Source organism: Protomyctophum bolini (genome assembly GCF_963924005.1).
Source record: "Protomyctophum bolini genome assembly, chromosome: 10".
Taxonomy (NCBI): domain Eukaryota; kingdom Metazoa; phylum Chordata; class Actinopteri; order Myctophiformes; family Myctophidae; genus Protomyctophum; species Protomyctophum bolini.
Window position 1 is genome coordinate 45255082 of NC_137871.1, and position 12500 is coordinate 45267581.

A 12500-nucleotide genomic window follows, 5' to 3' on the forward strand; every position below is an offset into this window, starting at 1 on the left:
AGCGGGACGCCCCAGCTGTGGTACGGTCACTGACGTGTCACAGCGGGACGCCCCAGCTGTGGTACGGTCACTAACGTGTCACAGCGGGACGCCCCAGCTGTGGTACGGTCACTATAACGTACCACAGCGGGACGCCCCAGCTGTGGTACGGTCACTGACGTGTCACAGCGGGACGCCCCAGCTGTGGTACGGTCACTATAACGTACCACAGCGGGACGCCCCAGCTGTGGTACGGTCACTATAACGTACCACAGCGGGACGCCCCAGCTGTGGTACAGTCACTAACGTGTCACAGCGGGACGCCCCAGCTGTGGTACGGTCACTGACGTACCACAGCGGGACGCCCCAGCTGTGGTACGGTCACTGACGTACCACAGCGGGACGCCCCAGCTGTGGTACGGTCACTATAACGTACCACAGCGGGACGCCCCAGCTGTGGTACGGTCACTAACGTGTCACAGCGGGACGCCCCAGCTGTGGTACGGTCACTGACGTACCACAGCGGGACGCCCCAGCTGTGGTACGGTCACTGACGTACCACAGCGGGACGCCCCAGCTGTGGTACGGTCACTGACGTACCACAGCGGGACGCCCCAGCTGTGGTACGGTCACTATAACGTACCACAGCGGGACGCCCCAGCTGTGGTACGGTCACTAACGTGTCACAGCGGGACGCCCCAGCTGTGGTACGGTCACTGACGTACCACAGCGGGACGCCCCAGCTGTGGTACGGTCACTGACGTACCACAGCGGGACGCCCCAGCTGTGGTACGGTCACTGACGTGTCACAGCGGGACGCCCCAGCTGTGGTACGGTCACTGACGTGTCACAGCGGGACGCCCCAGCTGTGGTACGGTCACTGACGTACCACAGCGGGACGCCCCAGCTGTGGTACGGTCACTATAACGTACCACAGCGGGACGCCCCAGCTGTGGTACGGTCACTAACGTGTCACAGCGGGACGCCCCAGCTGTGGTACGGTCACTGACGTACCACAGCGGGACGCCCCAGCTGTGGTACGGTCACTGACGTGTCACAGCGGGACGCCCCAGCTGTGATACGGTCACTGACGTGTCACAGCGGGACGCCCCAGCTGTGGTACGGTCACTGACGTGTCACAGCGGGACGCCCCAGCTGTAGTACGGTCACTGAAGCACGGAGGTGTAAATTACAGGAAACTTTCCAACAAACTCCCGAATTTCCCGTAAACTCGCGAATTGTATCGTCACACCTGTATCACAGGTCGTTTCGAGGAAGCAATCTGATTGGTTGAAACAGCCTTCATCAAACGAGCATCGCTCCACACCCAATCAAAACAGAGAATTCAGCCGCTCTGTTCTCCCAGAGCGCTATAGCAAACTGGGTGGCTAGGCTATAGCTAGTTTCTTGGGACGTTTGTGGTCGTAGTGACTACATTGGTCATTAAAAATATGTTTTTTTCAGCGATTTTATTAGTTTTAAGGGTAACTGTTGCATAATTGCAATATTACACGAGAGGGTGTGGTTTAACGTGATTATTGACTCTGTCTGTCTGTCTGTCTGTCTGTCTGTCTGTCTGTCTGTCTGTCTGTCTGTCTGTCTGTCTGTCTGTCTGTCTGTCTGTCTGTCTGTCTGTCTCCAGACGAGGACCAGGAGAACTCGGGGGACGTGGGCAGCGGTGTGGCGGGTGTGGTCAACCAGGAGGAGGAGCTAAAACGGAAGAGTGGGCGGAGCCCGAGGCGAGGGGGGCGTGTCCATCCCCGAGGCGCCATCGAGGACGACGAGGACCGGGAACTAGAGGACGACGAGGCCATTGGCTACGTCTGGTAGCTCCGCCCCCCCTCAGTCAGCCAACCAGGGAAGACGATCTGAGGCTCCGCCCCCCTCAGTCAGCCAACCAGGGAAGACGATCTGAAGCCATTCCAGTGTCCGTCCATCCCCCCCCCCCACAACCCAAAACCAGTGTTGATGTCGACTGTATTTTTTTTGCTTTAGTAATTTTGAATAAAATGACTTGTTTTAGTTCTACTGGATCTCTTCTCCACTAGTCCCTCCCTGACATTTAGTTCTACTGGATCTCTTCTCCACTAGTCCCTCCCTGACATTTAGTTCTACTGGATCTCTTCTCCACTAGTCCCTCCCTGACATTTAGTTCTACTGGATCTCTTCTCCACTAGTCGCTCCCTGACATTTAGTTCTACTGGATCTCTTCTCCACTAGTCCCTCCCTGACATTTAGTTCTACTGGATCTCTTCTCCACTAGTCCCTCCCTGACATTTAGTTCTACTGGATCTCTTCTCCACTAGTCCCTCCCTGACATTTAGTTCTACTGGATCTCTTCTCCACTAGTCCCTCCCTGACATTTAGTTCTACTGGATCTCTTCTCCACTAGTCCCTCCCTGACATTTAGTTCTACTGGATCTCTTCTCCACTAGTCCCTCCCTGACATTTAGTTCTACTGGATCTCTTCTCCACTAGTCCCTCCCTGACATTTAGTTCTACTGGATCTCTTCTCCACTAGTCCCTCCCTGACATTTACTTCTACTGGATCTCTTCTCCACTAGTCCCTCCCTGACATTTAGTTCTACTGGATCTCTTCTCCACTAGTCCCTCCCTGACATTTTAGTTTATTGACTTTTTTTTCTCCGTCATAGTTTTTTAGTCGACGAAATTAACACTGCCCCCCAAACTCCGCCTCCTCCTCCTACCCCGGCCTCCACTAGGGGGCACTGGTTCCCGTATCCTAATGTAAAAAAAGAAGAAAAAATAAACTGTTCCTCACTGTGGGGAAAACAGCGACCTCTGCTGGACCCGTTGGAAACTGTTTTAGACGTCCTGCTCTCTCAGCATGCCCCTCCCCCTTCCTGGTCTCCATGCCCCTCCCCTTCCTGTCGCCGCTGTCTGTCACCAAGCCATCCAGAGACCAGAACCAGAACCGGCCAATAGGAACAGACCAAAAGTCACGTGACTCTTCGGTGGCAACTAAACCTTGCACCGGAAGTTCCGTGAAACGCATGGCAGTGAATGAGTTAAATAATAGAAAAGAAAATAAGGTCCGCACACTGGACTGGACTGAGCTCTAAAGTGGACAGGAACCCTTTTTGGTGTTTTAAAGCATTATGTTATACCGGTACTTTAGCTATTGAAAAATCGTGAAAATGTGGCCCAAATCTTTGAATATATATTCTTTCAGAGCGAACGTTTTTTAACTGAAATCTTTGCTTCTGAGGGGTCCCTGGAACAACATATTTTCAGATGGGGGTCGGCGGCCAATTACATATATTTTTGGGGGTCCTTGACATGAAATATATTGAGAACCACTGACATACTGTAGAAACATGGGGTTTTAACCCTGTGAGAACCACTGACATACTGTAGAAACATGGGGTTTTTCAGAAAACTGTCCACGTCAGGCCTAAAGGGGTTAAAGATTTCCCACAGTTTGGAGCCTCTTTATCAGACGGTGGAAGGAGTGAACGAAACACATGGAGCCGGCTGGACCAGCTCATGAACAAACACTATTTATCAACACATTATTGAGACCTTTATTTGTCTTATAATCGTCTCAGGAATATAAAAGAAGACTTATCACAGGTGGTTTTCTAATCACGTCGATGTGCACAGAGCGCACGTTACACCGTTTCATCGCCGTATCGTTTCCGTCTCGGAGGTATCGCGAGATTTGGCTGTCGGACAGGAAACGGTGGGTTTCTCGCCATACTTGCGCCGTACGTTCAGAAGCGTATTCTTTGCGCTCCCTCGATATTTCTATAAAGTTACACAGAGTACATAACGCGACACAGCAGACAATAATGTGTTGTATGACTGTATTCGTTTATGTCCCTGAACCGATTATATGACAACGGTCTCAAAGGTTCATAAGTATTGTTTCTCAAAGGGCACCTACGGACGGCTGCATTTCTGGCCCCCGTAAAATTCCTGTTCTGTTCTTTGACTAAATAGAAGTGTCTATTTGTACGTCTCTAAATGTTATGATGAATTGAACAAGGTGCGGACCCTCTTGTAAACAAGTGTAATGCTTTATTGGGTCGTCCAAATCACAGTTAACAGTTTTTGTATTGAGTTTGTGCTTGAAATGTACTGTAAATTCTGCAAACTGTTAATACATTATTTCAATCAATCAATCGATTTATGAGCTGGTCCAGCCAGCTCCATTCACTGCCATGTGTTCATGGGACTTCCAGCGCTGAGTGTAATGTATTTCCACGTGGCATTTCCATCTGGGTGCAGTGCATACGCGAGGGTTTAGACGTGACTGAGGTGAATACTGTTGTTGATATTAGACCGTAAGGTGCACGGACAATATCGGTGCGTTGTACATGAGATTTAATTTAAGGGCAGATTCACATAACCTGACGCTGCCAGATCCAAGAAGCTTGCTACACAAATGTGTTTCACAGCTTATTGGGATCTGGGATCTCGGGAGCAAATTCGATGACGGGGCTGTTCCTTTTTTTCAAGATACTTGGTAGATGATTCATGATTGGATGGGACCGTCTGTCTATCACCGTGTGGGCGTGCAAACACAACCAATCATATTGACGTGTCTATATAGCGTCACATCCGGTTTCACTTAGCTCACGCTGATTGGTTCGAACCACGAGCGGTTCGGTGTTATAGCTCAACTCCCTGAGAGATCCCAGATGGATGCTGTGTTGGGGAACATGGTTACCCAATACCGCCCCCAGCTGGCAGAGTCAGGTTAAGATTCACACCGAGTCCGTTTTAATTCACAAACCCGAATACGATTGCCTGGTGATCTTCCTCAAGCCTGAGGAAGGTCGCACCTGCTCCAAATGACCTAGTCATCTCTCTATAAGTCCTCCTAAGTCTTAGATGGGCGTTGAAGGTTATTCAACCCCAATAGAACGTGTGATTCACTGAATGGAACTCCCCGAGCGGGATGGCGCCTTCTCCGTATGTTCTTCCGTTAATCGATGCATGTTCTTCACATCAAAGTTCCTTGTTGAGAAACGAGTGTTGTGTTTTTCTTTTTCAAATCCAGGCCTAAAGGAATAACCATACAGCAAAAAGGGAACCCCATTATAGTGTTTTAAGCATTATGTTATATTTTAGCTGTTGAAAAATTGCAGATCTACAAGCAAAAATAATTGCAGATTTACAAGCTCGTATAGCGCGGCACCGAGTAAATCTGCTATTTCCCTAGTTCAAATTATGATTATTTTTTGGGGGGTCCCCAGTTCAAATATGATTATTTTTTGGGGGTATAGTTCACAAGGAGAATCCGATATTCCGATAGATGGGTCGGTATTATGGTTGAAATCCCAAACAAGAGATTTTCAATGGATTCTGTTACTATTGGGTTTGAATCCAAATGGACCATTTGGTTTCAATGTTACACTCTCAAGAGGTAAACATACACATATCGGGTCCATTTGGTTACCAACTCTTCCATCATTTATCTGCATGGGGACCCCCTGGAACCACAGGCGGTCCCCAGACCACGGGTTGAGAACCAGTTGAGAACCATGATGGCGTTAAATAAAGTGAAGCGTGAACTTATTTGGAACGGTTGGCCCTTTCTGAAACCACTCGCCCTCAGTATGCGCGTTCACGCGAGGCTGCGCCATATTAAGTGTCGTCCCAAACTAAAGCAGCCTTGAGTGGAAGTGGCTCATAAAGCCCTCAAGAGCGAGTCTGTGCCGATCTAGACTCCATTGCCTTGTGCAGCCCTGCTCTCTGTCCGCATGGAAACCAAGACCTACAAATGTAAGAACCGCCACAAATAAATGATAAATAATTAACTCCTCCTAGACAATCTTCATCTGATGCAGAATAGACAACGCTCCAACTGATGTTCACAAGGGCTCTTTATTTACCCCACCGTGAAAAACAACTTTTAACACAATTCATAATCACCATGGACATGTGACATCAGTCATTTAACACAATTCATAATCACCATGGACATATGACATCAGTCACGCTGTAATTCCTTTTAAAAGCTCTTTTCTTTCTTCTTGCTCTTACTGTAAAAAACTTTGAACTGCACTCGCTGCCTGGAAAATGTGCTGTATAAATAAAGATTGATTGATTAAATGTCCATATTAATGAAATCCACAAACATATACACGATGCAATGCAATATATAAGTACAAACAAAATGTTTGATTGGCATGATGGCAACGGATGGTGTCTGCACCCTGTTTCTGCACAAGGAGGGCGAGTGCATTTCCAAACAGTTTAAAAAAAACCCTGCACCCTAATCAAGGGAACTGGATTCAGCTGGAGGGGCACTTCCTGACCAGGGAACCTCCCGAGAGCACTTCAGGTCAAGGGTCCTCAGAGAGGGTATTCGCGTCCCACCGGTGGGTCTCTGCATATGATGCCAACACACACACACACACACACACACACACACACACACACACACACACACACACACACACACACACTCACACTCACACTCACACTCACACTCACACTCACACTCACACACACTCACACTCACACTCACACACACACACACACTGGTGGACCACTGATTGAAAGCGGTGTAGAGTTTAACTGCCTGTGCTGTCATTTATCACGGTAGCGTCATAGAGTATTAAAACTATTTTCAGAGATTCAGAACGGATTTTTAGTGTTGCAAAACTATTTTCAGAGATTCAGAACGGATTTTTATTGTTGCAAAACTATTTTCAGAGATTCAGAACTTGAATTCAGATTCATGTATTTTGGCACTAATCTAATTCCATACAACATCTCTATCTAGCGGATTGTAGGCGCTACTGCAGCCGAGAGGCCCACATGGAAAGCCCAATGCGTTGCCATGTCTGCTTATTATAAGCTTATATACTTTTTAATTATTCTTTTCTGTAAAATCGTATAATAAATGTCGGTAGTGTGACCTAGCCGTAGGCTACAGTCTGTACCTATAGGCTACTGTACGAATGTAAACACACATGAATTCTGATGAATTGAAAATGGTGGACCCTATTGTAAAAAAGTGTAATGCTTTATGGTGTACTGTCTCCACAGTTAACAGTCTTTGTATTGAGATGTGCTTGAAATGTAGTAGGGAAATGTGTAGGGGAAAAAATGATATTTTATCATGAACATTAGTGAGGACTAATTTTATGAAGATAGGTTGAAATGTGGTGAAGTGGTCCTTCTACAATCAATCAATCAAACAAACAAACAAACAAACAAACAAACAAACAAACACTAGGTTTACATCGGGATATTTCTTTCGTCTGCCTGTGTCTCTCGCACTATCTGGCAACACCACTGAACCGTAACGTACGGAAGCCGAGGCGGGCGAATGGCCAGCGGCAAAACAAAGATGGCGGACGACACGGTAAACAGCAGCGGCGCTGTGTGTGGCTCTCCTCACTGCGTCGTCGGCGGTCCGTCCTCGTCGTCAGAAGCAGACCGCGGACCCCCCGACGGACCCCCGGCGTCATGCGGAGAGTCCCCCAGGCTGTCGGACCTGCTTACAGACGGCTGGAGGCTGTATGAGGAGGTGGAGAGCAGCGCGGAGCCCGGAGGCTCCAGCCCCGTGCAGAGGAAGGTCCGCCTGGGGCTGGGCAAGCTGGAGGAGGCCACCAGGTAGCTTAAAGCTTTACTGTTAACTATTAGTATTATCAGTATTATTATTAATAATATTGTTATTGTTGTTACTGGAGGAGGCCACCAGGTAGCTTTACTATTATTGTTGTTGTTGTTGTTATTATTTTGTTGGATAACATGTTGTCCACATTTCCATGCTGTATTGACGTCGGTAACATTAGGAGAGATATTAACAGGCATACATTGATCACAAATAACAATTCTCTAATTGTGTAGACTTCTGGTAAATTAAGTAACGTTGCGCAGATGTCTTAAACAATCATTTGGAACCCCTCAAGGACCACCGGTTGAAAAACCACTGCTTCATCAGATTACACAATTATTACATATAAATATTGCATATTTAAAGACCAGGTGATGTCACTTCATCAGTTTACACAATTATTACATATAAATATTGCATATTTAAAGACCAGGTGATGTCACTTCATCAGATTACACAATTATTACATATAAATATTGCATATTTAAAGACCAGGTGATGTCACTTCATCAGATTACACAATTATTACATATAAATATTGCATATTTAAAGACCAGGTGATGTCACTTCATTAGATTTCATGTCATATGACATGTTGCATTCATTTAAAGACCAGGTGATGTCACTTCATTAGGTTACATGTCATATGACATGTTGAATATTTAAAGACCAGGTGATGTCACTTCATTAGGTTACATGTCATATGACATGTTGAATATTTAAAGACCAGGTGATGTCACTTCATCAGATTACATTTCATATGACATGTTGAATATTTAAAGACCAGGTGATGTCACTTCATCAGATTACATGTCATATGACATGTTGCATTCATTTAAAGACCAGGTGATGTCACTTCATTAGGTTACATGTCATATGACATGTTGAATATTTAAAGACCAGGTGATGTCACTTCATCAGATTACATGTCATATGACATGTTGAATATTTAAAGACCAGGTGATGTCACTTCACTTCATCTATAAGCTCACACTTGTGAGCTTATAGATCTGCTATTTTCAGCATGCAACCATAGTTTTTATTTGTTGACTAAATTAGTTTTAGTCATCGTAGCTTAGTTTTAATTTAGTTTCCATTTAGTTTTCGTCAGTGAAAAAAGGTTAGTCGGACGAGCATTTTCGCCTCTTAGTTTTAGTCGACGAAAACAACACTGACCATTACATTATTACATTTATACATTACATATTATATTACATATTACATTATTACATTTATACATTACATATTATATTACATTATTACATTTATACATTACATATTATATTACATATTACATTATTACATTTATACATTACATATTATATTACATTATTACATTTATACATTACATATTATATTACATATTGTTTTCACATAAACACCACCAGCTGCACGCCGCTCTCAAAGAGCAGCCTTCTGATCAGCGTGGTCTTAAAACTAGCGTTCTGATTGGCCCAGGATGGTTCAAACTAGCATTCTGAAATTCTGATTGGTCCAGGATGGTCTTGGCTCTTAAAACTAGCGTTCTGACTGGCCCAGGATGGTTCAAACTAGCATTCTGAAATTCTGATTGGTCCAGGATGGTCTTGGCTCTTAAAACTAGCGCTCTGATTGGTCCAGGATGGTGTCCCAGCTGGACCTGTTCAGCCGCAACGAGGAGCTGGAGGAGGTGGCCACGGCGGACGTGCGCTACCTGCTGCTGCCCGCCCTGCAGGGGGCGCTCACCATGAGGCTGTCGGAGCGCGCCAAGCGCCTGGAGGCCGTGCGCGCCGCGCGCGCGCACTTCTACGACTTCCTGCGGCGATGCAAGGAGTACAACGTCTCCAGGTTCGCCATGCCCAAGACCTCCACCATAGAAGAAGAAGAGGAGGAGGAAGGGGAGGAGGAGGAAGGGGAGGGGTCCGGAGGAGGAAGTGTCGTAGCGAAGGTACGTGAATTACTGGATTTCGTCAAGGGTTTTTACCCGTTTTTTTACCTGGAAACGATTCAACAAAATTATTTTTTTCTTGGGAAAAAAAAAACTCAGTTTCTATGTTAGTGGTTCTCAACCTTTTTCATGTCAAGGACCCCAAAACGTATATATGTATTTGGCCTGAAAATATGTTGTTTTCCAGGGAACCCCAGGAGCAAGAAATTGAGTTAAAAACGTTGGCTCTGAAAGAATATATATTCAAAGATTTGCACAAAATGTTCATGATTTAAAAAAAATAGCAGATCTACAAGAGTGCCACGCTATGAGCTTGTAGATCTGCTATTTTTCAATAGCTAAAGTATAACATAATGCTTAATGCTTGTTTTTTTAATGGAGGTCCGTAGACTAAAGCAGTTTACCATGAGTGACCAGGTGGTCACATTAGTTTTGTACAAAACACACACCCTTTTCCTGGGTTCGATTCCCGCTCGGGACGCTGTGGGTGCTGGCGGCGTGTTTCCTCCTCCGCGTCATCAGTGCCCATACCCGAAGGCGGGGTTGGCGAAAGGGCCTTTCTGTGTGGAGTTTGCATGTTCTCCCCGTGTCCCCTAGGGTAGGTAGGTACCCTCACATGTTCTCCCCGTGTCCCCTAGGGTAGGTACCCTCACATGTTCTCCCCGTGTCCCCTAGGGTAGGTACCCTCACATGTTCTCCCCGTGTCCCCTAGGGTAGGTACCCTCACAAAAACATGCTGTAATCCTGGTCACTAAACTGCCTCCCCCTGGCCAGCCTGATGGAGGGGAAAGGAACTGGTTGGAATAACTTGGAGCAACTTGGACACTCAGGCATGAAGGAAGCATGAGTTCAAGTCCGTTGCTCTCCCCTTGTCCCCCATATATGGGGACTAGGTTGCTCTCCCCTTGTCCCCATATATGGGGACTAGGTTGCTCTCCCCTTGTCCCCCATATATGGGGACTAGGTTGCTCTCCCCTTGTCCCCCATATATGGGGACTAGGTTGCTCTCCCCTTGTCCCCCATATATGGGGACGACCCGGTTGAATCATTCCTTGGTCCGGCAGCGGACAGACAGACGGGCCGGCCCGGGAGAACAATAATATGACACCAGACAGTATCACGCTAAGACGTTCACAAAGTTTATTACATACATACAGAACATATATAGCTTTTGGATCCTCGTGTCCTAATGACGTCACTGACTAGACATCACAATCTATCTGATCCAAAATGCCGCAGCTCGCTTGGTCTTCAACCAGCCAATAGCTGGGGGAAGCTGGAAGTACCCTCACTAAAAACGCCGGGACAACAACGCTCCACACGTCCCAAACTCTTCTCCCTTCTGGCTCCAAAACAGTGGAATGCACTTCCCATTGCAGTCAGAACTGCAGCATCACTCCCAATCTTCCGGCGTAGTCTGAAAACCCACCTTTTCAGACTCCATCATGGCCCATAGCACTTACCCCACCCCCTTAGATAGCATTTCTGTAGACTTGGATAGCATTTGATACAGACTTATAGCATGTTATGTAGACAGCACTATAATTGCATTGTATGTAGTCATAGCACGTCATAGTACATATGTATAGCATAGTAGTATAGATGTATAGTTTATATTCCACTGTTACTTTCTTAGCTTACGCATGTTTCATGATAAATGTTTTTATGTGATGTATTCCCATGCTCTTTTGTTCTTGCTTAATGTAAATCGCTCTGGATTAAGAGCGTCTGCTAAATGCCTAAATTGTAAATAGTAAATAGTAAATTGCAGCACGCTGACCTTGCTGTCTAAATGTCTCCGCTCCGGGAGCTGACTATAGAGTGTGTTATGGTTCAGGCCGTACACAATACATATCTAGTACATTTGTGTTCACGTACAAGTACACAGCCATGGGCAATCGGATCATATCATAGATCATATCTCATGCTACAACACCAAGGAGTGTTTTTTTTTTTCATGAATCATGAAAACCCCCTAGTTTGACGCGTCACATGCTACTTAACCCATCCATGTATAGCAATAGCTGATGAGACACAGAGAGCGCGGCCGGCATCGAGGGTAGAACAACGTATACGTTGCACCAGGCGTCAATGGGTTAATTGCATGTACACTATTCGATGATATATTTTCTGCCTATTCGGCCCCCACGCCGAATAGGCTAAAAAAAATGCGGCCGAATATTCGGTGCATCACTGATTCCGGTTGTGGTTTTTCGTCTCTCTCTCTCTCTCTCTCTCTCTCCCTCTCTCTCTCCCTCAGGCCTCCTCCTCAGCAGCGCCCCCTAGAGGTCCAGACCTGGTGGCCATGGCCTCGCAGCGGCAGGCCAAGATCGAGCGCTACCGCCAGCGCAAGGAGACGGAGGCGCGGATAGCGGAGATGAGGGAGGCGGTGGACGGAGGACGCGCAGAGGATGAGGCAGTACGGGAATACTACCTACTACACGTCAGGAGGTATGAACCCATTCTGACCTGAGATCAGATTCATACCAGGTTTCCACTGGACACACACACTGGTCTGATTAACCCATTCTGATCTGAGATCAGATTCATACCAGGTTTCCACTGGACACACACACACACACACACTGGTCTGATTAACCCATTCTGACCTGAGATCAGATTCATACCAGGTTTCCACTGGACACACACACTGGTCTGATTAACCCATTCTGACCTGAGATCAGATTCATACCAGGTTTCCACTGGACACACACACACACTGGTCTGATTAACCCATTCTGACCTGAGATCAGATTCATACCAGGTTTCCACTGGACACACACACTGGTCTGATTAACCCATTCTGACCTGAGATCAGATTCATACCAGGTTTCCACTGGACACGCACACACTGGTCTGATTAACCCATTCTGACCTGAGATCAGATTCATACCAGGTTTCCACTGGACACACACACACTGGTCTGATTAACCCATTCTGACCTGAGATCAGATTCATACCAGGTTTCCACTGGACACACACACACACACACACACT

At 46.5% G+C, this 12500-nt stretch overlaps 2 protein-coding genes across 2 annotated transcripts in view; both read left to right on the top strand.

The window, feature by feature from the left end:
- Positions 1-1809, top strand: part of LOC308322328 (testican-1-like) — a gene marked incomplete at both ends in the record, with an annotated part of 26356 nt that extends 24547 nt beyond the window's left edge. Inside the window, one exon of the mRNA XM_080773530.1 lies at positions 1622-1809. Within this exon, the coding sequence (XP_080629656.1) occupies positions 1622-1809 (188 nt within the window). The remainder of the gene's footprint in view (positions 1-1621) is intronic.
- A 5491-nt stretch (positions 1810-7300) lies between these two features.
- igbp1 (immunoglobulin (CD79A) binding protein 1) overlaps positions 7301-12500 on the top strand; it is a 9042-nt gene continuing 3842 nt past the window's right edge. Inside the window, exons 1-3 of the mRNA XM_080774672.1 lie at positions 7301-7572; positions 9197-9503; positions 11764-11954. Of these exons, the coding sequence (XP_080630798.1) occupies positions 7307-7572; positions 9197-9503; positions 11764-11954 (764 nt within the window). The 5' untranslated portion in view covers positions 7301-7306. The remainder of the gene's footprint in view (positions 7573-9196; positions 9504-11763; positions 11955-12500) is intronic.